General features: G+C 39.3%; 1 protein-coding gene across 1 annotated transcript in view; it reads right to left on the bottom strand.

Moving 5' to 3' along the window:
- Positions 1–24,883, bottom strand: part of cdh22 (cadherin 22) — a 68,039-nt gene that overhangs the window by 36,344 nt on the left and 6,812 nt on the right. Inside the window, exons 2-6 of the mRNA XM_010772564.1 lie at positions 19,946–20,240; positions 6,918–7,037; positions 3,945–4,112; positions 2,080–2,261; positions 1,171–1,427 (exon numbers count right to left, since the gene is read on the bottom strand). Of these exons, the coding sequence (XP_010770866.1) occupies positions 1,171–1,427; positions 2,080–2,261; positions 3,945–4,112; positions 6,918–7,037; positions 19,946–20,240 (1,022 nt within the window). The remainder of the gene's footprint in view (positions 1–1,170; positions 1,428–2,079; positions 2,262–3,944; positions 4,113–6,917; positions 7,038–19,945; positions 20,241–24,883) is intronic.

Here is a 24,883-nt window from a genome sequence, read left to right as displayed (position 1 = left end):
GTGGGAGAAAAGGTTCCTGTGTCCGATTGGCTGGGCGGAATGCAAACTACGCCCCGTCAAACTCCCGAAAACGTTTGTGAAGCTGCCATCTTATTATCATTATTAGCATTAGCATTAGCCCAGCGTAGAAACGCAGAGAGACTAACTTATGACAACACAAAATAAAACATGGGAGCGGTGGAGATGAGGAGGTGTCGGCGTTCTGGCCGTTTACTCGGCTGCTGGGACTCCCAGCAGTTTCCACTGAAGTCAGTCCCTAACTCCGGAGACTTCCGGCCGGGGATTTTGGGCGGCAGTATATGCCGTGAAGTTGTTTGCGGCCTGCCAGTAAGCCCAAAGCAGAAGAAGAAGAAGTGACGTCAGCAGCTTCATTTGCCTAATCCACCCACAGGAACTAATTTCCGGTGTGAACGCGATCTGTACTTAGTTCCTGAGAACTAAAGAGTTCTCAGGAACCTTTGTGGGAAAAGTACTTGGTGTGAACGCGCCTATGGAGTTGATAATAGCGTGCAAATGGAGGGGCGGTGAATGTGTCAGCTCTGCAGTGTCCCAGCCACGCCACATAAAAACAATGGACTCATTGGCATGCAAAACTTTGTTCCGCAATGTTATTATTCTGTTCAGCAGTAATCTTTCCATAGCAATATTTTATTGCCAATGTTTTGGTTGATATATTTTATTAGGCTACCTACTGTTCCAGAAAGCACCTGTATGCCTAAAGTATCTAAGTACTGTTTTCAACCTATTTCTTCCATTTTCAGTCATTTATTATATGGCACATTTTCAACACACCCAAACGATTTTCATGTAGCAAATGTAATAATATTACTAAATCAAATCACATATGCACACTAGGTATCATGACAACTATTGGTTCAGACATATGTCCTTCTTTAAGAATTCAGTCTGTTCTATTTATTATATTTGAAGAAGTCGTGGTTTGAACATGGCTTATTCTTTTTAGCTTTGAACATCTGCAAATTCAATTGATCATTTTGTTTTACTTTTGGTCAATTTGGATACTTTAATGTGGACTAATGCTTTATAAAACACACTTTCATATGTTATCCATATGGTCAGTATACACCAGTCAGGGTTATTGATTATCTTTCTCTATCATTTAGTGCTTTTTGAGTGCTTGGGTTAGTTATCTGTGATTTGTTGCCTTACCTAACAGGCTTGTTCTTCACATCCGGGTCCCTGGCACTGATGACGCCAACCAGTGCTCCTACTTTAGTATCCTCCTGCACTTCCATTATAGTGCCATCTGCCGGTTGAAAGATGGGTGGCTCATCTATGTCCGACACGCTGACCCGGACTATGGTCTGGTCGCGGAAGGAACCCAGGTCCACAAAGCGAGGGTCCACATGCTTATTTACTGCCTCCACCACAACATTGTGTGTGCGCTTGCTCTCAAAGTCCAGCGGCTGAAAGAAAAACAAAATTCAGTTTTATAAAAATGGTTCAAACCAAGTACACCTTAATCAAATCCAACTTGTCTACAGTCATCACCAGTGCTAGAATGATTAGGACTGCCATATTTTTTTACAGTCCTAATCAACCCCTCTTTTCAAGCGAAATACTGCTACAGGCTGTGTGTTGTAAGATAAATATACTACATCTCCCATTTTTTGTAAAAGTTCAAAACAGTTTGACTTTTGAAGAAACACGGCATTGACGACATCTATCAAACCCACTGAGAAACCAATCAGACAAATCACTTCCCTTTTTCCATTTCCTCAGCAGGCATTATATTTCTCTGAACAGCTTTGGCTAATGGGAGCAAAACAAACCTTTTTGGTTGGTTAGTCCCTTTACCTTATGTCTAGCTGTCAGTCCCAATCACTTTCTTTAGATACCGCCAGATATGGCAGGGATTGTTGTAACTAAAGATGTAATAAAAAAACTAAAAGACAACTGGAGTAAAGAGACTGCATGACAAAGGTGAGTATTTAATGTAAATGTTTTGAGAAATCATTTTGTGCATTCTTGTGAATATTTGCCTCTTTACTGGTGACAAAAAAGTTGCTTCACAGACAACAATGAGAGCAGTGCGGAATTAATTTAAGTTTACTGTACCTTCTTGATCGAAACAATGGCTTCCTGTGTTTCTACATCGGTGGTGACCTTAAAGAGATCCCCTTCCTCTTTGATCAGATAGCTCATGTCGGTGTTTTCTCCCATGTCTGCATCTGTGGCAATGATGCGCCCAACCGGGGTCCCCACAGCCGCCCCCTCCGACACAGAAAACTGGTACATCTCTGGTTTTAAGAAGTAGGTGGTCAGAGGTGGAAATCGCATTGAAGGATAAAATGAAGAAAAGTTAAGTTAAGCACAGCAAACGAAGGATGAAGTAACAAAAAACAATGTGAGTGTAGAAAACAATAGAACAAGGACAAAAGACAAACAACACAAGAGGAGAAAATGAAGGGGAAATAAATGGATGGTTGGCTGTAGGTGGGAAAAGAACGGTGGGAGCAATAAGGAGCAAAGACTGAAACGTGAGGAGGAAGGGATGAGAGTGTAACAAAGAGAAAAAGGCTGAAAGAAGAAAAATACTTATGGAAATACAGTCTGGATGGGATTATATTAAAATAACTGCAACAGACTTATCACACACATTGTCAGAGCAATCATTGCATTCACATAAAAGGTTTACATGTGAACAAAATAAAATGTTGCCATAGAAAACTGTTTCCTACATCTGAACGCATCACACTTCAAACTAACCTACATCTTTTCCTACTTTCATTGTATTAAGATTGATATAATATGCAGTGTGTTGGAATTATATTAAGAAGAAATGTATGTGTTATTTGTTTTATTTAGTTAGTAAGCTGCATGATCACCTATGACTTTTATTTGTTTTTAATCTCCTGTCTTGCAATCTGAATTTCAAATAACAGAACAGATCCGCCAGAGTTCATTATGAAAAACATAAAAAGAAACAAGTAAGTAAATAAAACTTTATTGTTCCCAGAGGAAGAACTAATGTAAAAACATCCAAATATACTGCATTGATCTTCTTTTTTTATTTTTTTTATGAAGCTGCTTTCCAGCCTCTATCTTTTCCACACTGGAGATACTATAATCCTGCAGGGTTTATCCCTCTGACTGCATGGTAAATATGATTTACTGAAATGAAAAAAAGGATTTATACAGAAATAAGAAAAGGTGTGCAGGGACATATCGAATACAATCAACCAGGGCTGTCAGATGCTGTTTCCCCAGCTGTAACAAAAGTAATAGTGTTATGGTTTAACTGTAAAAAAAGAGGGCAGAATGAAAAGTGCAAAAAAGTGCTATTTCACATCGTCAACATGGTGAAATATGTCTTCTACACTTATTTTTGAGTGTGCTGCTACTTATTTTTGTGCAATATGCAATATTTCAAAGGCTTTTTTGTATGTATTTGTGTGGTGAGTTGCATGTTAAACCTTTGTACATATGTGCACAAAACACATGTGAAACCCATTCAGACCACAAAGGACCTCACAAGTTAAAAAGCCATGACATAACAACGAGGGAACAATTAACTGTATTGATTAAATCCTCTCTCGAGCCTCACTTGAAAATTAAAATGAATCAATTTAAATAATCAAATCTGCAGGGGGTCGTATCAATTTTCCACATTTGATAGACTACTTTGTTATGGGCTGCAGGTTTGATTGGTCAATAAATGTAACTTAGTTGATTTCTTGCACTAAATGCAAGCCATTCAGTATGGTCGTTGATGCTGCTCTCATGTGGTGTCAGATACATGCATGTTACAAACTACATTGTGCCTCTTTTATTCACCTTTTTAAATGACTTTCTTTACTTTCGTACCTTTCACTTCTGTCCAACATTTTTTGCCATTTTGAAATTGTATTACCATACTCTCGTCCTGTGTTCCACCATCTTATCCTCTGCCCAAAATAAGAACTTGTGCGGGATAAACTCACTCTGTGGGAAGCGCGGTGGGTTGTCATTAACGTCTGTGATCACTATGGTCACCGTGGTAGAGCCTGAGAGTCCGCCCATTTGTCCTGCCATGTCTGTTGCCTTGACGACCAACTCATACCGATCCTGTGTCTCACGGTCCAAATCTGCCACTGCTGTCATGATGATTCCTATACATTGAGAGATGGAGCAGATATTGAAGGAAAAAGACTGAGTAGGAGACAGAGAGTGGGAAAGAGTAGTAAGTGGGGCCAATGTAAAGATTACATTAGTGGTTAGCACTTATGCAACAGCCGACTAAATCCCCCCTCTCAGTTTGAATATCAACTTCTGCTTAGCACTGTATTATGGAGACACAAGTGCAGCACATTCCATTTCACCTCCTCAGACTGGCTGGATGGAGGAGATTGTGTCATATTTGCGCCTCTGCTCATACACCATTTTATGGCTCAGCTGTATTAAAATGAATAATATATAGGGGTATAGGATGAAGGCAAGCCTCAGCCACGGTGAATAGAATCTCAACGCCTCCATGGTAGGTAAAACTGCTCTCAAACCTTGGAAGTGGATTCTAAAAGAGGCTGGACGAATATGGAGAAATATATGATGTAGTGAGTGAGTAAGAAGGTGTACAGGGGAGGTAATAATAATAATAATACATTATATTTATATAGTGCTTTTCTAGAACTCAAAGACGCTTTACAGTATGAGGGAGGGTAGACAAACAAGGACAGGCAAACAAATAAATACATTGTACATACAGGTACATTGAATGCTTCATTTAGCCCTGATTGCACAAACTGTCACATTTAGTGGTCAGTTAAAAACAGGTTGTTTTCCTGAGTCCTGCTGGTCTGCACATTTAAATAACTTTTATTAAATGTTAAAGCGAAATTCAACATAAGATCATCAGAATGCAAAAAAACAACTGACAACCCATTGCTGATAAAACCGGGTCAGTTAACTATGACCATACGCAGACAGCCTAATGCTATTATAAGTTTATGTTAGATCCAGACCATTAAGACCATTCCGTCTATTTCGGGTGAGAATAGGACATTCACATTGTACATTTTAGACAAAAACTATATTTGGTATCTGAGACAGCCAGTACTGTGGGGTCTGGTTGTATTCTATAAATATATAGCTAAGGTATCTCACAGACTAGGAGTTAGTCATTCTTGGTGTAAAAGAGACATTATCCTTGTTGGCCCAGTAGCAGTAGCATCAGTAGCTGGCTGTGCAGCAGTAATGTATTTTCAGTTTACCCCTTGGGATTTTCCACATCAGAATCTATTGATGCATTTCCTGGGCTTGGTGTGCTGTATCACTCCCAAAGGTTTGCATTGTGTTGGGTACACAACTCACTGATTCCAGTCACATTTAGCCCAGGGACATTTTCTATGAGTAGCCAAAATACAGTACATGCAGCAGTGCAGTTAAGGAGGGAGAACGATGACATCCTCCTCTTTCATCCACCAAAGGCCAGAGGGAATGCATCTAAATTAGGGCTGTCACTAGTAAAGCCTCAATCCACAGCTAGTACACAGGACCATTGCTCAAACATCAAGGTAGAGCCTATATGTAGATGAGTCTGCATGACCTGTGTTCATGAATGCAGTCTATGCAATTCATTTCAAATGCACATGTTTAACAGTAACCAATATAAACGAGTAATTGGGCCGTGTATACCAATTGTGAAATAGAGCAGCCTCAGTATTGCAATGCCTTACATTAATATAAAATACATGATGATGTTCAACTCCTTTTTGCTTAAATTAATTGCGTTTATGTTTTTATCTTTTTAGGCAATGGAAAATCTAATTCTACTCTAGTTCTTCTTCTAGTGAATCAGGGCCTTTACTATAACAACTTGCATTGGTCAGATTCTGCAAGAAATGTTTTCTCCCAATTACTGAATAATGGATGCGGGGGAACCTTTATGAAAATCAAAGTGAAAACAAAAATAAATCTAAAATCAGTAATAGAATAGAAGGAACATTTTTTCAAAAGCAATGTATGGTTCAATTTCTGTAAAGTCACCCCTTTGATTCAGATACATAACACCTAGAGACAATTCCAGCCTGGCCAAAGTGACAGAAACAACACAGTGACTTTCTCCTCAGTTTGTTGTCAGGTTGAGAGAGAGTGATATTAACGAGACAGATTGCACAGCTGTTTTGTCCCCTTTTTCATTTTGACCTCCTTGACTGCACCTATTAGGCTGGCGCGTCTGCCTACAAAATGGGTAGAGGGGGTGTGTGGAATAGGAGTCCTGAGACAGAAGCTGGAATGAACCATCCAGTCTCTTGGCTAGTCCCACGGAGGCAGGGCCATTTATCATCCACACACCCAGGCTGACCAAATCAAAGTGGTAAAGACCAAAAAAGGAATCATTAAAACTTTAGTGCTTTTCCCTTGTGGGGCATTCAAAGGCAACACTGATGCTAAGCTACTCATGAAAGACTTTGGGTCACTTCTATAAGCCCCAGGCCAGTATGGCAGAAGGGAATTATTCATTGTATAGCTGCAGGAGGGCCTCAAAAGGGTGAATTTGGATCTGCTGGAAACACAACACATCATTCTATAATAACGGCACAGTAGGTATACACTTATTATGATTTCATCCCCAGCACTAGTGGGCAAACAAATGCTGAGCACCCAGTGCATTTGTTCTGATCGCCATCAACAGAGTGCAACAAAATCAATAAAACAGCATGTAAAAAATGTATATTTATTATTACGCTCTGAATGCCCAGGTGTTTTATTTGTATACATAATATATTTACAAAAGTATAGGGCTTGGAGGTGACACTGTCATTTAGGCCATATGGTATGTTGAGTGCTTGCTGAAAGGAGCCGTCAGTTATAGGCTAAAAATATATAAAGTTGCTTGTTTTTTGGGCAAAGAAGCATTTAAAGGAGCACTAAGAAGGTTTAGGGAGGTCTGAATATGTGGATGTAATCATTCTTACCTTCGTTTCTGTCTACCGTGAAAATCTTTTCTCCATCCATTACGCTGTACACCACTTTGGCACTGCTGCCGTATGTAGGGTCGTCAGCATCAGATGCAATAACCTTCATAACGGATGTTCCTGTTGAACGGAGAAAACATGGTCAGAAAAACAGAATAAAAGCTTGCAAGCCAAGAGGTCACTGGAAAATAGCTGGAATTTAGTTAAGATAGTATACAACTTATTATGGAAGAGCAGCTGTGGGGATGTGGGTGTTTTATTTGGGTGTGTGTGAGTGGTTGAGTGTAAAACTCTGGGACTTCTATCTCACTGTTTATGTTTCTGAAGATAACTATGAGTTTAAGACCTTGAGAGTGAGGACAAATGAACACAATTAGGACAGACTGGCATGTTTGAAGGATTCACTGTGTCTTCAGTTTAGCTAAGTTTGGAGTTGGACACATATTTGTGATGGTTAAGGTTGTAAGAAAGTGATTAGAAAATATCAATTATGGGGACACACCTTTGCATGCGTTCATGCATACTTTTCTGTGATTATACTGATTAAATGTGAGAGACGAAGGTTAATGTGTTTTTGCTACCGCTGCACCAGGTAGCTATTTCATCTGCACATCATTTTCCAAACAAATGTTTTGATGTTTGAAATTACCTTCTACTAAACCAATGCTTAGGGTTGTTTTGCCTCTCATCGGCACAGAAGTTGCGCTCATAGATGAAAGGAAACATGGAGTCATAAAGTCAAAATGATATCTTCAAAGACTGTTAGAAGCTTAAGAATTCTAGAACAAACAATTACTGGCACTTAGGGAGAGAATGGATTCCTTTCCACATGAATCCTCCAAATGTGGATTTGAGGAGCAACAGTGTTGAAGTCATTATTTCTCACTCAGAGCTTTATATTTGTCAACAGTGTGCTTTCTGAAGCCTCTGGCAGCAAATAGGCATTCACTGGCACATCTCTCCATTTAGTAACGCATTTTAGTTAAAGCTTGGCCTGAAGCATATCAAACTTTTTGATCATTTTTACTTGATTTGATTTATAATTGGCATATAAAAAAAAGAACGTTCACAGAAGACCATATGCAATACCAAAACATGCAAGGGAGGCAAAGGCCTGTTGTTTAAATAGTACTGCATACCTGCCTTACAGCAAGTAAGCACATTGTGTCTTATTATGAATAATTTCAAAAAAAAGAAAAATGAAAAATGAAAGAAGGGACGTTACTGGGTGCCAAAGGTCCTCAAGGACAAGGAGTCGGTCTTTGTCTCCAGCTCTCTGGCCAGTACTATGGGTAATTACTGACAGCTGGTGTTGTCGACCAAAGGTCACCGCTGTAGCCTTTCTTAGAGCCCTGTCATGCTACTGTCCAGCCACATAATGGCCATATGCTAATGGTGCTAATTAGTGGGAAGTGTCAGAGCACTGTTTGTTTCCTGTCCTCCAATGGAGTTCCTAAGGGGGAGGAAAGCTACTGGATTATCATTAAAGTCATCCAGCCATTAAATCAGACAGCTCAGATCACTATTCTGTCCCTGTCACCTACTGTATAGCACTCTTTTGTTCCCCCTGTATGTAGGAGCTTGCAGAGCAGCACTCTACCTGGTCTATACAAGTGTGACTAATGAGGGTTTGCTATTTTGAGGTTAGTTTGTGGAAATGGGAAAAAATAGCTCAAATGTAAATTAACCTAAAAGCCTATTGGGGTGAAAAAGACGAGGACACACAAAAATACATGGCGCGTTTCCTCAGCAAGTGCAACACCAAAAAGATTTCAACCACAGTTTGTTGGTTGAATCCTGATATGTTGTAGTTCTCAGTGGATTCACAGCACTGCACATTAACTATATTAGCTTTTCATTCATATTCCAAGTCGCATCATACAGTCATTACCCCATCCATATCAGAATACAAACCACCTTAATCCTTAGAAGATCAAGATATGCTGTATTCCATTGCGGGGTGAGGTAGATTTAATTCTTATCACATTGAAAACATGAGGCTGTATAGGTATTTTCATTACTAGCAGCAGGCAGGGGTTTGCTAATTCTACCTGGTTGGCCCTACCGCTGTTGGTCCGACAAAGCCATTTTCGTCCAAGGGATTACTTCCTTATCTTAATTTTCCCCAGGTAACAATCAGTTTGATGCTGAGCTGTCTCTGGGTACTGGCTGGCAGCAACGTCAGACGGCTTGGAAGAACTATATAAATGCAAATGCTTCTTTATTGTGTTTATATTAAAAAGAGAAGTGAAGCAGTGAGTTAGGCACTTGGGTTCTTATTAAAGCTCTGGCTTGCACCAGTGTTTTCAGTGAAGGAAGTCATTACTTACAGTATCTGTTGGCTTGGTTGGCATCTCACTTAAGCAGATTCTACAGTTGATGGACTTGTGGAAATTCAATGAAAATGATTGGCTTTCTCAGATTCGAATGTAATGCATATTGCATTAATAGAAGTGTGTCTAATGGAGAGAAGCTCCTGAAATTCATTAGCTTAAGAGTTGTTTTTCTCTCACCGATTAAAACTTCAATTAAAAACTGCTCTCAGGTGAAACAGCAGGCATTGTAGCAATAATAATTGTCATTAAAAAACATAGGTTGGTTTCTCTTTATTCCTCACCAAAAGCACATTTGTTTGGGCTGTGTTTGTTTGTTTTGGAACTTTCCTATTCTTATAAATATCATTGTCATATCAACATAACTACACCAATGAGGACATTTAATGACAATGTCATTTATACCTTGTGTAATTGCTTCAGTTTTTCTTTTTGATATAAATACTCTAAAATAAATGTTATTGTTAACACCCAATGGTTAATTTTTTCTTATTGCTGCATTGGTGTAGATAGGTGTGATTTCACTGTAGTACACCCTGATATACTGCTGGGTGACCTGTTCAGCCATTAAGCTGAGGTCAAAGGTGCTACTGTCAATGACATCAACATTATGTAAGAGTTTTCAATGTGCACATTTATATTATGCTAATCGTCAAGTGTAACACAACTGATTAACTGTTAAATAATGAAATGGTATAACATAGAATGTGCATGTTTTGTTTCCTAAGCGTTCACCTAAGTGATTATGGGTGACTATAATGAGAATATAGCTTGCTTATTTATTTAATCCTCAGAGAGCAAAAGACGTCAGACATAATTGGTGTTCCTGTATATTTCACGTTATTTACCACTTCTATAAATTCTTAATATTTATATAATTATATTATTGTAACATGATAACTCTCTTTAAGGCACTAACAATCCCATATGGTGTCAAGGATTAAAAGCTAATTAAGTGTATCAATTAAATAACAATGAGAAGTTTAGGGATTATTCCTTTCTATTAATTAGTCTGTTTATTTCCAGTGCACACAATTATTCCTAAATGCTGTAACATTGTCAAGGTTGGAAGAACATGAGAGAGGCAACAGTCCTTCTAAAAATAACCCCATACTGTCTGTGTTGGATATACTATTAAGGCAGTGTACAGTATCCCTTGAGGAATAATGTAAATACTGTAATATTCAGATGCAAAAATACCTCTTGAGGCTATCTTTGGTGAAATGGAGCAAGGGGTAGGGTTGTTTTGGGGGTGTGGAGGATTCAGTAGATTGTGGGTGACGATGGTTTTGTAGTGAGATTTATGCACAAGTTTGGTTTAATGGTGTCAACACAGGCTGTCGGAATGGGTTCCCACACCATTTCAGCACTCTGGGAGAGATTGTTCAATTACTGCAAGGGGAGCTGGAGGAGTGTGCCACGTGCGAGACACTAGACTGACAGCTATTTAAGAGGCAGCCTCGTAAAAGAGATTTGTGCCTACCTCAGCTGGTGCTGCACTGGTGCGAGCTTCAGTGGAGGGGTCTAACGGCTGCAGCACTGAGCCTCTTTCCCGCTACGACCCGCCTTAATCTGCAGGACTGAGTGCTCCCCGCCCGCATTATGGATCATTTAGTAAAGCCATAAAAGCTGAGGTGTTTTCACATGAAAAGTTATTTCTTCACTACTTCCACAGTGATTCATTCCTCTCTCATTCACATAAATGCCCCAGGAGAGAGAAAAAAGGAGGGTGAGAGAGAATGTAAAGTATAAAGGGGAGGAAAATCCGCCATGTCATAAAAGCCAATAGCCTGCTTACATTGATCCCCGTCCGGATCTCTACGAGGATTTGAGGATATTTTTCATCTCTCCTGACACAAATTGTAAATCTATTCTTTGCTAACCTTTGAATTTAAGTCTTTTGAAAGATCCCACCATTATTCATTTTGCAGACAATAGTGTGGGTCTCCGTAGCATCACAAGATTATATTTTCCTCTCATTACTTTTGAATATGTGTCTCTAGACAAACAATGACACAAAGATTTTAACAAATATTGAAGCACCGCAACTTTCCTCTCCTACCATCCTCCCCCAAAGGGCCAGGTATCAACATTATTGTTTCAGACACAGCGTATTCTTTGCACAGTGTCAGAATAAATAATTCACAAGACACTTAAGACAGTGTCCCTGTTTCTCTGCTTGATCGCATCTCTGCAATATTGAAAGAGTGAGAGCCTTAATCAATTTCACAATTGCATATATTTTGTGCTGCTTTTGTCTTTCACATGTTCCACGCCTTCTCACACACTAAATCACACATCTTTCTCTCTCTCTCCATTTCCCCAACATACAAACTAATTCAAATGAATACACATGACACCACACATCGGCCCCAATCAATTATATCAAGCACTGCTGTTGAGCACATAATGGTGGATGTTACTGGTCATATACATAAAGGAGGTTGGCAGAGAATATTGATTGTAAGTTGCTCCTGCCTTGTCGCATCTCTCTCTCCTGTGATCCTGCTGCTCCGAATGTCTCATCCTCTGTGAGTATGACAGGCCCCGGCTGTCCGTATGTTGACGGCAGCAATTTGCAGCCTCCTGGGCATCCTCTCTCTGGACCCCAACAACAGGGGGGGGGTGATTATTTCTTTAATCCCCTTGCCGAGTTACATACATTACATAGAAAAGTGGGAGGGAATGTCTCTCATGCTTACATTGCAAATGGTTAGGACAAAAGACAGGAAGAGGTGAGATAAAAGGTCAAAGAAAACGGGACATGTTCTGCTTATTGTGAACAACCAGTCATACCCAACTTTATTCATACAAGGGTAATTTATTTCTTGATTTTAAGTTTATGTTTTCATACGCGTGAACAAATCACTTGCCAAAACAATACTGGGAAAAGTAACCATTAAAAATGTTTGTAAAATATCAGTACATTTTCAAACCATTATTGACAGGGCTTTCCTTTTTACTGATTTGAATTGCTATGTTTTGTGTCAGTCTCCATTAACACACTTCAGATGCCTGCGCGTTTTGTTTACACTGTGTATCCCCTGATAGATGGGCCAGTGACCTTCAGGAAGCCACTTAAAACCAACATTCCACAGGGCTTTTATTATATTCTCCGGGCTGTCATTATTTTCAATCTCCATACTTCACTTCAGGTATTTTGCGGCACATGCTTAGTAGATGTATCTGTAGAAAAAACATTCTATAAGGGTGCTGCAGAACTCATTTTATTCGATAGATTCAAACAAAGTGTGGCTTATGCTTGAATCCAGTACAGTTAAGTATAATAACGTTCAAATAATCTAACAAAATGAACAGGGTCATAGTATTTACAGAAATAACATACCTTTAGGTTTGGAGGAATGCAAGAAAGCCTCAGATAGTGACATTTGTTTAGCAGAATGAGGTGCAGTGAATCATCTTAAAACATATCCCTGTCGTTAAATGGCCGTTGCAATTCATATAACAGACTATGTTTTTGATTTGGACTAGGATAGACGTCAGTCCAAGTTGGGTCATTCTACACTACATCAACTAGTATCATTAGTATATAATAGCTTACGATAGCAGTCAGCTCAATGTCTGTCATCAGACTGTTATTTGCCTGCCTGTTGTTCTTTAGACACTGTGACTTGTCAGTCAGTGTTACCTGAGGTTGGAGGGCACGACAAGGCCGTCATGTCGTGCCACATCTTTGTCACTCAGAGGACCTCGGGTCGTCTCTAATGGAACCACATCAATCACAGGATAAGCTCCTTGGAAACGTTTCACCCTGTTGTGATTCCACCATCAAGAGCTGCCCCTCTTAGCCACATTTCCATCAGACTCCCTCGCTATCAAAAGAGCTTTGAGTGGTGGGAGAGGATGTCTGCCTCAGTGACTAAATGGTTTCAAACTCAACAAAATGTGCTACCATTCAGTCAGCTCACATACGAACGGAAAAAAAACGAAAACAGTTGGATGTCTTAGTATGCATTTAGTAACACAGTGTAATACGGATTTCAAATTGGTACAGGCCTGTCTTTATCACTTCAATTTGAGCTAGGTGTGTGGAGCATAAGCATTAGCTGCACAGTCACAACCAATAATGTCTCAGAAGCATGTGTTCTAAATATTGTGTCTTAAAGATCTCCTATCATGCTATCTTTAGGCATATATTATAGGTCTCAGATATATAAAAAACATGTATGAAGTGTTTTGCTCAAAATACCAAACAGATCACCCATTCTAGCATGCCTCATATCCCTCTATTTTCAGCCCTGTTACTAAAGTGCTGATTCTGGGTATGAAGCAAAAAAAAAAGGAAAAGAGGGCGCGGAGCTTATGCCTGCTCATGCGGGATAATTCTACCCAGATACTCAGCTAAATGCTGTCGTGATGAAACGCCATATCATGTTCAAACCACATCAAGGGTTATTTCTGAAACAGTATGGAGCTCAAACGCTTTCTCTCTCGCTGGTTTACCACAAGTGTTTTTTATTTCCTGCTTTTTTAAACATACTCTCTCCAGTACAGGTTAGCTCTGAGTTTTAGCGATGCTTGCTAATGTAAACAGACCATATTACCTCCAAAACACATTGCGCATTGTTTCTCATAGCAACGTTTCTGATAGGGCCGTGGGTGTAAAGCCAGCCCACATTGACGATATTACGTCATATTGGTAGCAAATCTGGATCAGCTCCGTTGTACCCCCGTTTTTAGAGATTTGCGCACGGTGGAAAAGAGAGAGGGTTTTATTTTCTGACACTTTGTGAGTTCCCTGACACACCGGGGACACATATTTATGTATAAAATACATCAAAAAGTGCATTTTGCATGATTGGTCCCCTTTAAAACTCAATCCATCCAATGCCTTACTGTAAGAGATTCCAAACTATACAGCAATCTATCACTGGCTGTCTACTATTATTGGCATACTAGTTTGACATTGCTTTTGCCTCTTGGTTTTAAAAACATGTGTGTATCTCAAAGCTACATAAATATGTGGCAGCTTACCATGGCTATGGAAAACAAAGGAAAAACAGATTGATCCAATTCAAATATTAATGACGTAAATATGAACACAGCTTGTTATCCTACATGAGCTGAATTTACATACAGTATGAAACTGGTGTTCATTTCATTTTCATTTAATCCTTTATTTGAAGAGGGACAATGCACATTGATGAACATTTTTAACATCCAATGCTTCAAAATGTAAATATGCCGGATTTGAGCTTTTAGCTAATGTCCATCCGTAGCCCCTCACATACAACATTTAAGAACATGACATTTATATACATAGCGAGAGAGAGAGAGAGAGAGAGAGAGAGAGAGAGAGAGAGAGAGAGAGAGAGAAGTACCGGGGATTATTGCATCTGGTTACGAATATAAATAACTTTTTCTACAACCAGGTGGAAGAGAGCTCTCTCCTGTCAGACTGATACAGTTTAAAAGGGGAGTGATTTGTAAGAGGAAAAAGAAAATCTGCTTACAGTTCTGTTTCATATGGATGTTGAGAGATGTATCCATATACCCCCCCCCTCACTTAAATCATGGATACTAAATACATTTGCACACATCTTGTGTCTATATCTTTCTGTTTTGTTGGTCATGCCACAACCGTGCACGTGAATGCATGCGTGAGTCATGGTAAGATATCTGGATTAAGAGGTTGCTTTTTCTTTGCACAGCATGAAAGAAATGCCAAATGAATGGGCTGTGATTTTAGTTTTTTTAAGCAGAGGTCGAGTTCAATAATTTGTACGGCCCTCGGAGGATGTTGTAAGCACACTTAATCAAAACATGCTATCTTCTACGTTTTTGCCATCTTGAAAGCAATTATTTTACACCATGGCCTAATTAATTACCCCTCATTCTATCACAATTCCTCTGATTATTGCAGCTCTGCTTTTGCGGGGACAACTTTTCAAAATAATAATTTAAAATAACATAACAACCCTGCCTTTTATTTACTTATCATTACCTTTTACTGAGGTGAAAAACTGACAAATAAGTTATTTTCACCACCCAAGACTTCAGTTTTATGCCTTTATGTAATACTGCTCTTTCTAAGAAAACATTCATCGTTAAGACGCTCCTTTCCTAGATCATTACTTGATGGAATTGTGTGCTAGATTGATTCATTACGACACACCATTGACTTTCCAGTAGTCTCTGGGTGCTTGGAAACCTCACAATCAATCGAGAAGAATACTGGGTCGCTGAGAGAAAACGCAATAAAAACATGTAATTAAACATGTCCATTTTCTAAAGCTTGGACAAAAATATATAATATGTTACTGGTCCGACAGAAATGTGAAACCTGCCCTAAAGTTGGCGCTAGCTTTGTATTCTTCTAACTCCCTAGTAAAGTGTGTGTGTCTGTGAATCGGTAATATATTAAAAATACACCTCTCTGTATGTTAGCACATTATGCAATTTCGAGTGGTCTCAGTGAACTTATATTCTATTCTATTTTAAAGGGCTTTTTAACAAATATGGATTTGAGGTATTTCATAATGGAAGGGTGGGTGTTTTAAATGAACAGATCTGTACATCTCACATCACCTCGCACATGGACATGAAAAACATTAGCTTTTAAAATTGGTGCTGATTTACATGATGGTGAGTAAATTTTTATTCAGAAAACACTGGGGATAGTGACCCATAAAGAGAAAGATGACCCAACAGTTTGTAAATGAGATTAAATAGACCTATAATACACAGTTTCATTAATATAAAACATATTTATCTCCCTTTAGCCTGAAAAATACATGTGAAATATGTAATAAATTAAAGTAGGAGTATTCAGGCGGCGTTAGGTGTGTGAGTTTCACGCACATATACAAAGAGTGCGTGTGCCAAAAAACCTTTAGAGTGACGTTAACATACAGTAGAGAATTTATTTTGAAACCAAAGTTAAAGTCAGCAGGGAACATTGATGATTCATCGCTCCGACGCATCACAATGTCAATGTGTTTCTTTCACAACAGCCATATCCATTCCTTCCCTCAATCTGGCGATCATGCATGAACAGGAAGTAATGCATGGAAACACCATGAACAAACAGACAGAAGATACTGGGAGAAAATTCTAATTCCCCAAAAATGTGCCAAAGGACACAGATGAGCCAATGTCTTTCTGGAAGCTGTTTCTTTGTCACTGTACACTGTTGACATAGCTTTAAAAACTATAAAAGTTACCCAGAAATCTCCAAAAACAATTATAATCTCAAATAAATTAAACAAGTGAGCCAGGTAATATGTTTTTCCCCAAGTTATTTTATGAGTAGTATTCCATCTTAGCAATTTAAGCTAAAAAATACACCTTCTGTTGACCGTAAGTAAGCCAGCAAACGGTCATTTGTCAATAAAGCTCTTCAACGTTAGATCTCACTGTTGTCTCAGATTGTTTTAAGTAAACTACTAATTATGTATTTTATTATCCCAAAATAAACAAATACAACACATGTATTTGGTCTGTGATAAATAATGTTATAATGTAATATAATAACAATAAGTCATTCCTAGGCAACATCTTCAAGTCACATTCTTCTTGGTTGTGTTCAGTTCAGGATGTCCTCTACAAAAAGAGACTGTATTAAATCCATTTTTCACAGTCTTTATCAACATGAGTCAGAGGACACAGCCAGCGTTCCGCATAGTGACTCCATGCATGTTCCCTCTTCTTTCCCAACAGAGAGACATGCACGGTTCTCAAAGTAACATTCAATCACCCATGCACTACAAATTTGATTTAAGACAGCAATTTCATTAGCCACACATTTTCCAAAGGACAACACAGAGCTCGGGCCCTCACATTTCATCATCATCTTTCCTGCTCCTGTTCTATTTGCCCTCTCTTCTCCTTTTCAGAGTTAACCAAGCTTTAAAAACCAACAAAGGTAAACAAGTAATGCGTTTGGTTGCAGATGCTGAGCAAGCATGCAGAAAGACAGAAAAACAGAGGCGGTTAGACTGACAGACATGAAGCCTCTGCACAAAGAGGGAGGGGTAAAAGCTGTAAAGCCAGGACAAATATGTGCACTGGGAGACATGACAGGAGTGATAAGTAAAAATGAATATGCCTCAGGCAGCTGACTACTGATTACGTTCTTACTATTATGGCCTGACGGTTTTCGAAGCCGTTTGCTGTAGGGTTGGCCATAATAAAACAGCACAGTGAGCATATCACTGGTGTGGGTTATGCTTGCATCCTGCTTCCATCATAAAATAAAACACATCCCTACCTCAGATCACAGGAGCTGAGTCCAAATTACATAAAACCTACTGATTCTTACCAGGTTTTGGGTATAAAGTGTGTTCACAAAGGAAAAATGAACAGAAATCAAGTCTTCACTATAAAAGGTGACAGTATGCTTATGTGTTGGGAACAGATAGTTATATTGGATGGAGCAAAGGGCAAAATAATAGGATTTGAAATGACAGAAATGCAAAATAAACAGGGGGTGTTTTGCTTTTTTTGTTTTCCTAATAAATCCATTGGAAGTCAATCAACAATGGATTTACTCCATCTCTCCATGAATTCTGATTTGACATCTATGTCTACTGAACTCAGCCCCAAGCCAATTTGTAACGATTTCTAACTCCCAAAACAGGTTACAAAAACATATTTTCCGGCTTATTAATTTACCGAAACAGCTGGGCACTGCAGTTTTTATCAACAAGAGTAAGCAGTACATTTGTTGGGGATTATATTTAAATATGGATTAATACAAAATGTAGTGCTGAGAGTGATTATTCACAGCAGCAGGACAGCGTATGTGAAATTGACCCAAAATAATCAGCAGTGCCCATGCTTATCGTAATCACACAGGGCAACGCCACGGTTCACTGAATTATTAGATTGTTGACAAAAAAAGAGGAATCAGCTATATCAGGCCCTTGGTTACAAAGGCAATACTTTATAGCAGTAGTTTTTCGGTTTGGTATTATACAATACTGTAGGAAGAACATATATCAAAGCTGAGTTTCTCTTTAAGTGATATTCAAATTCTGCTTCAGACGCGGTGGTGAAAGCCCATGAGCTGGTGAGTGACGTGTGGAAGTCAGACACCTTTATTTTCATTTTCCTCCCTTCAGATATCTTCATTGTACTTGTGACCTTATCACTGACATGCCAAAAAAATACTGCTGGCGTTAGCTGATGTTCAACAGGCGCACAGCGTAAAGAACAGAAATAGGGATAGGGCAGAGAATGCTTGACTAAGCAATAGCTGTTACCTCATTAGGCCTAGTGCTTCACAAAGATGTTTAAAACATGAACTGCACACTCATTTAGTGCGTAATTGGAGTAAGGTGTGACAGGGTCACACAAGGGGGAACAGCCAAAGTGGAAGGGTCGTGATCATTAAGATTACATTAACTAACATTAACTTAGCATGGTCTCTATGACTCCATTCATTTCCTTCTTCTAGAAATAATAACTCTTGCTTCCCAAGGTTTTCCATCTTTTCTTTTTTTTTTAACTCTGCATTTTTTCCTATTTATTAGTCTCCTATTTTCTGTTACCCTTCAATTGCTCTGTCCCACACACTCTCTCTCCCCCTCTTCCCAATCGCTCACACGCAAATGCGCGCACACACACACACACACACACACACACACACACACACACACACACACACACACACACACACACACACACACACACACACACACACACACACACACACACACCATTCAGTTTTAGAAAGCACTGTAGGCAGAAATGCCCATGGTTTGGATCATGCTGAGGAAGCATTCCAATCAGGCTTGAACAGGGAAGAGCCATTCCATTCTGCACCACTCCTGGAGACACTCAAACAAGGAGCACCCCCTCGCCTGCATATGCATGATAGCACACACACATGCACAAATCAGTATCACACACAAAACTTTGAACACGCATGGTATTGTGATATCACTTGGCAGCCAAAGAGAATTGTGTTTATTAAACATCAGTGGTGTCTGTGACACTAATACCATGCTAATGAAGCTCCTGACACATTTGTTCACTTGTTTTTGTTTTTCACATTTCGCTAAGAATTTTAGCCAGCCATGGAGTGTAGCTAATACTGTTGCTGACAATAAAAACACTTTTGTCAAGATTAAAAGCATTGTGGTATCAATGTCAAAAGCCTCGAAAATATTGTGCACATTTGCTGTTATCTACTCGTTTAGAGCACCTCTCCTCTGCTCCTCTTTCCTCATTCCCCCCTTCATAATTTGCCTCATAACGGTGTGTCAGAACACTGCCACAAAGCTCATCTGGGAGTAAAGCAATTCGCTTCGTCTTCCTTTATGTGCCTGCACCATCTCCTTCATTTTCACTATCTTTCATAACTACGGGTCATACTGTAGCTCTGACACAGTCCATGTGGGGATCTGCCTCAAATCCATGTCACCATTCTACCACCTTTCATTCACAATGAATTCACTGTGTCGATATCTATTTCCATCTTACAACTCCTGTCTGCTTTTTGCCATCTCAAGAATAGGGGAGAATTTTAGCATATTGCTTTACTTGGCATTTTTTTAGCTGCCTTGAGCCGAGGACAAAGCATTATGTTAAAGACCCATACTTATGCATCATGAAAATAGCTGTAATATAACTGGTCATTATATTTAGTAGTGTGCACCTTTGGGCCATTCTGAGCCCGAAGCTCCCGACAGATTATCCCTGTCTGACCGCACTACATGGTTCTCTCCTTACCTATAGGTGACAGCTCTGCCACACTGCCGATGTAGGGACCCTCCAAGAACTTGGGCTCGCTGTCGTTGATGTCCTGGACCTTGATGACAAACTCTGACTCCGATTCCAGAAGGTCGTTGGACAGCCGGTCCCTGGCCCGGGCCCTCAGTGTGTAGGAAGCCTTCTCTTCGCGGTCCAGTCTCTCTGTGGCGTGGATATCTCCTGTAAGCTCATCGATGATGAAGATGGTGCCTGCCCCTTCTCCCGTGATAGTGTACTTGATGTTACCTTCACCCTCGTCAGAGTCTGTATGGATCTGTAAAATGAAATGAAATAAAAAAATACGAATCAAATGAGGCTCACACTTTATGTTTATTTTATTTAATGTGACAGAAGGGCAAACCTAATGCCTCAGAATTATGTTTACACCATATTACTTTGCAGTAGCAAGTGCAATTTACTAGAAACATAAAGTATGCACATGATTATGTTATAACTTATAACCAACATAATGAGGAAACATTCTATATTAAGGAATGTAAGTTGAAGAAAGTTGATATATTTGTTTTTGCAATACCATCACTTTTGCTTAGCATGTGAGTTGGTTGAATCTTGAAAAAAAAATCTTCAAATTGGTTTGAAGCAGAAACAGGCAGGTCTATTTTTGTCGACAAAAATCAAAATGCCACCTGAGCTCCATTCACTGATGGAAGCTGTTAGATGCAGTTGAAAGTTTAGTAAACCAGTATGCTTGCATTTAATTTAATACATCACATATTTTGCATAGCATTTTCTATTTAGCTTCAACTTCTTTGAATACTGATGGTTTGTGTAATTGATAGTTGTCAGAAAATGACATTTGGTCATCAGCCGTGACCAAATGAAATGAGTCCATACCTTCCACCCATTCCCGTATCTTATCCCTGCAATGGCAATTGCAGCTTAAGGCCTTCTCAGAGCTTCATATAACCATCATCGTTGTCTTGTAAAAAAAGACACCTCAGTTCTAGTAATGATTTACACCTTTTTTGCACATGGTGCCCTTCACAGGATGTGACGCCCAAATTAGGAGTCCAAAGTCGTTTCAAAGATTGTTAAAGGTAGAGACATAGAGGTGCCAGGGCTGAAAAGTGAACTTAAAAGAGCCCTTATAAATCAAAGCTATAGTTCCCCCTAATGTGATTAGAAGACATTCCAGAGGCAGCAATAGAAGCAGCATTGGTCCCCCATCCAAACCTCCCGTTTGGCTCTTTAGTGGGCACTAGACCTGCTCCCTCTCTCTCTCTTTCTCTCTTTTTCCCCCTCTCACCCTCTTTCTAAAATTATAACTCAAAGCTATCTATGTAGTGTGAGTGTGCAGACCATGCAGGGGAGAGGAGAAATCGCCCCGGCCTCCCTAGTTAATATTTTATAAAGGCTTAATTAAATACAGGCTTCTATCACCCTCGCGGGGGTTTTCATTAAGTATTTGTCGTAAAACTGCAGAATAATGCAGGGCTGGGCCTCGATATTGCCTCCCTCATCCATTTCCCCCTCCTCTTTATCTATCTGTTTTTGCCTTTTTTCACCATTCCAAATCATCCTGAAGACAAATACGTGGAAAGTCAGAGGAAATATACGTACGGATACTTTGATGGTATCAATATTTCAGTTATAATAAAATAAGTTTCATTTTTGCAAACAGTGAAAGTTATCCAATAAAAGTGTGCATCGTCATGTGCCACTGCATGTGTTTCACCAAGACACTCTCTGTATTTCTCAATTCGATTTTTGGAGACAAGAATGTGTGTGAAATGTTGTCCTCATTTATTAATTCAATTGTACAAATGCTGACACCATGCTTGTAAGTTCATACCTACTACATGTGCTCAACCAGCCACACGCACACACCTACCTACTGTGTTTGCTTGCTTGCTCACACACACACACACACACACACACACACACACACACACACACACACACACACACACACAAGCATACATACATAGATAGTGAGTTCATCATTCTGCTGGGATGATGCTATTTCCCCCCCCTCAGGCTGAATATACCCATCCGTCTGTCAGTCTATCCTCACTGGAGTGATTCAAGTTGACAGCATGAAAAACACATATACTATGCTTAGCAAATTGTTCTCAGCAAACTAAAGGTCAGAGCCAGGACATCACTCTGTTAGCAAAAAATAAATAGGCAAATCTACCCTTAACACATCTACATGAGGAGTCCGCTGCTGCTGAGCAAGAACCATGCTCCACATGGTCAATCTTTCTGAGAGCAGCATGTTTTACATTTTGCAACAGTGTCACCAGATGAAACAGTTATATGAAGTGGGGGGAATAGAGTTTGTTTGGGCTGGGGAAGATTTGCATTGGTCAGGGCAGTAGTCTTGAGAGAAGGGAAAAAGACTAAAAACAAATGCATGCGATCACATGGTTTTGCAGTTTGATATATTTTGGGGGCATTACGGTAGTTATCTACCGCAGATAACAATGGGTATCTATTTAAATCCATTGTTACAGACAGGCTACAAGGTAAGCGCTGCTGCCGATCCCAGCCTACACTACAAGCATTTTATAACCACCTCTCAAAATTGCAGGGAGAAAAACCAGAGCATACTTTAAGGTGGAAGATTACTTTGCCATGCTTGCCCACATAATATTAGCAGTGTTAAAGGAAGGTGCACACATTTTACACATTTGTGAAGAAGCATGCTTTTAGAAAAGGTAAGAAACACAGAGACGAGAAGGACATATTTTTATATCAGTGTAAAGATTAAATGATTCTTGTTATTTTGTGCTTTGCAAATAACGGCCATAGAAAATGCTTCGAAGTCGTAGAAAAGGACACTCCTTCCTCCAGGAAATGCCTAGGAATGATCGTTTTTTTAAGTTTTAGCAATAAGCACGACTCACCAAATCAGAATATTTAATGATTATTAGACATTCAAATTATGAAAAGGCTATGTTAAGGGAATTTGTAAGAATAATGTACACAATACTCATATTCCCATGTGTGCATTTAAATTGTAAGCAGTTACATTAATTTTCCTACCTTGATATGTTCTGCCAAAAACTAACATTAGCCTCATCTGAACTTTTGAAACATGAGTGCGCAGAAGGACCTAAAAAAGCTTTACATCATGGCCAGTATGGAAATAATGATTACAGTAACCAACAACTCTCTCAACATGCATAGCCCATGACATACAGTAGGGGTATAATAACAGCATATTATACATTTATTTAAAAAATCTGAACCTCTTCTTTAAACTTACTTAAAATGAGCATTTGTCGCTGTGGCTTAGCAGTTATTATGAATCAGTATTTGGGTTTAAGCTAAACTTTATGCAAGAAGTAAGCACTGCCTAAGGGTTTACAGTGGGGGCTGTGGGGTGAGTCAGGGGAGAGCGATGCTGTTGAAGCCTTGTCAGGTTCACCTTTGGGTCACAACAAAGTGTCTCGCTGTCACTGTAGGCTAACCTGATGAAGGGAGTGAAATATGACACACATGCAGTGACACAAAGTTTCCTTCTTGTCAGCTCTTTTGAGTTTGTATATTAAAAGTACATTATTGCAAAAGCTCAGCTTCAGTAATGCACAACAGAGTGGTAAATTATGATTTAGAAATTGGAGACATCCCTTTTAAAATCGTAAAACATCTGTGCATCTTTGGATCCCGCAAATCGCACACAACATCTCAACAAACGTGTCAATATGAATTTTAAAGTGTTTACAAGCGCAAGTCCATGTCTTTCACAATTACAGAATCAACTGGCTTAATAAAATAAGATAGAAAATAGAAAGGGGAGACATTTGTGGAGCAGGATTTTTCATTTCCAGTAGAGATATCAGGATTTGGGCTTCACTGAATCCTTGGTTTATTGAGGGTTTCAAAGCGGGAGCAAATTGGCTGTCTTATATTTAAGTCTGTGTAATCAGGAGTAGGCCTGCCACATTTCACTGCAGCTTGTCAAGCTCTGTGATCTTAACAGCTTCAAAGTGTTAACAAGGTGACTGAATCAGAGGCAGCCTAGGTGGAGACAGCTATGTGGAAGCAAGGGTAAAGACCATGGGAGATGGAAGGGAGAGCAAATGGTAGCATAGCAAAGAGGAGAAACAGAGAAAAGAAAGTCAGTGGGAGAAGAGACATTTAAATGAGGGGGCAATGGTGCTTGGATAGTGGGGGTTGGAGGTAGAACTTCAAAAGCTTAGACAGGAAATAGAGGATGAAAATGCACAAGTAAAGAGCCACAAAACATAAATCAAAACATTATTTATAAATAATTTCAAACAATGACAAACCAGAGAAAGAAAAGGCTCTCTTAACAACAAATGGAAAATGTGGCTCCATTAAGTTCCGTGTCCAATAGCACCACCGTTTTTTTTCTTCCCCTTTCATTTCTCTGATCTGCTTTGTCCCTGTTTGATGTCAGCCTTGTGATGTTAGGACCTAGATTTGACTAATCAGGACTTGGATCATTGCGTGGGGAGAATTGCTTTATAAGCCATAGCCAACCCTGTCTCCTAAAAATTACGTTCCCACAGAACTAAACTGCATTCTCAATTACGTTTAGCCAGAAACGTATGTTCTCCCACGTTACGTTCGTTATGAACGTATCTCAAATACGTTTATTTTCTACATATCTTCTAGAAACATATTTTCTCCCACGTTACGTTTCTTATGAACGTAGGGCCTATCTTAAATAAGTTTATTTTCTACATATCTTTGCCATTTATTGTCTTGCTTATAATAATGATAATAGTCATTTATAAATATCATTTTAGAGCACACTTTTGAAATCAGTAGGCGAGGCTGTAATTTCGCCAGCTGTTACTCTCATGAGCGAGGCAGAAAATAATAGTTTTAACATGCCAAAAAGCTGCTGTGTCGTTTATTGTACTTCAAACATGAAAACAAATTCAGAGTTACGTGTTTCTGTACTTCCTCTAAAAAAGAAGG

This window comes from Notothenia coriiceps, unplaced genomic scaffold, assembly GCF_000735185.1.
Source record: "Notothenia coriiceps isolate Sejong01 unplaced genomic scaffold, NC01 NC01_scaffold00011356, whole genome shotgun sequence".
In the NCBI taxonomy this organism is placed as follows: Eukaryota; Metazoa; Chordata; class Actinopteri; order Perciformes; family Nototheniidae; genus Notothenia; species Notothenia coriiceps.
Note: the sequence above shows the minus strand (reverse complement) of the source record. Positions and strands in the feature narration are given on the sequence as shown.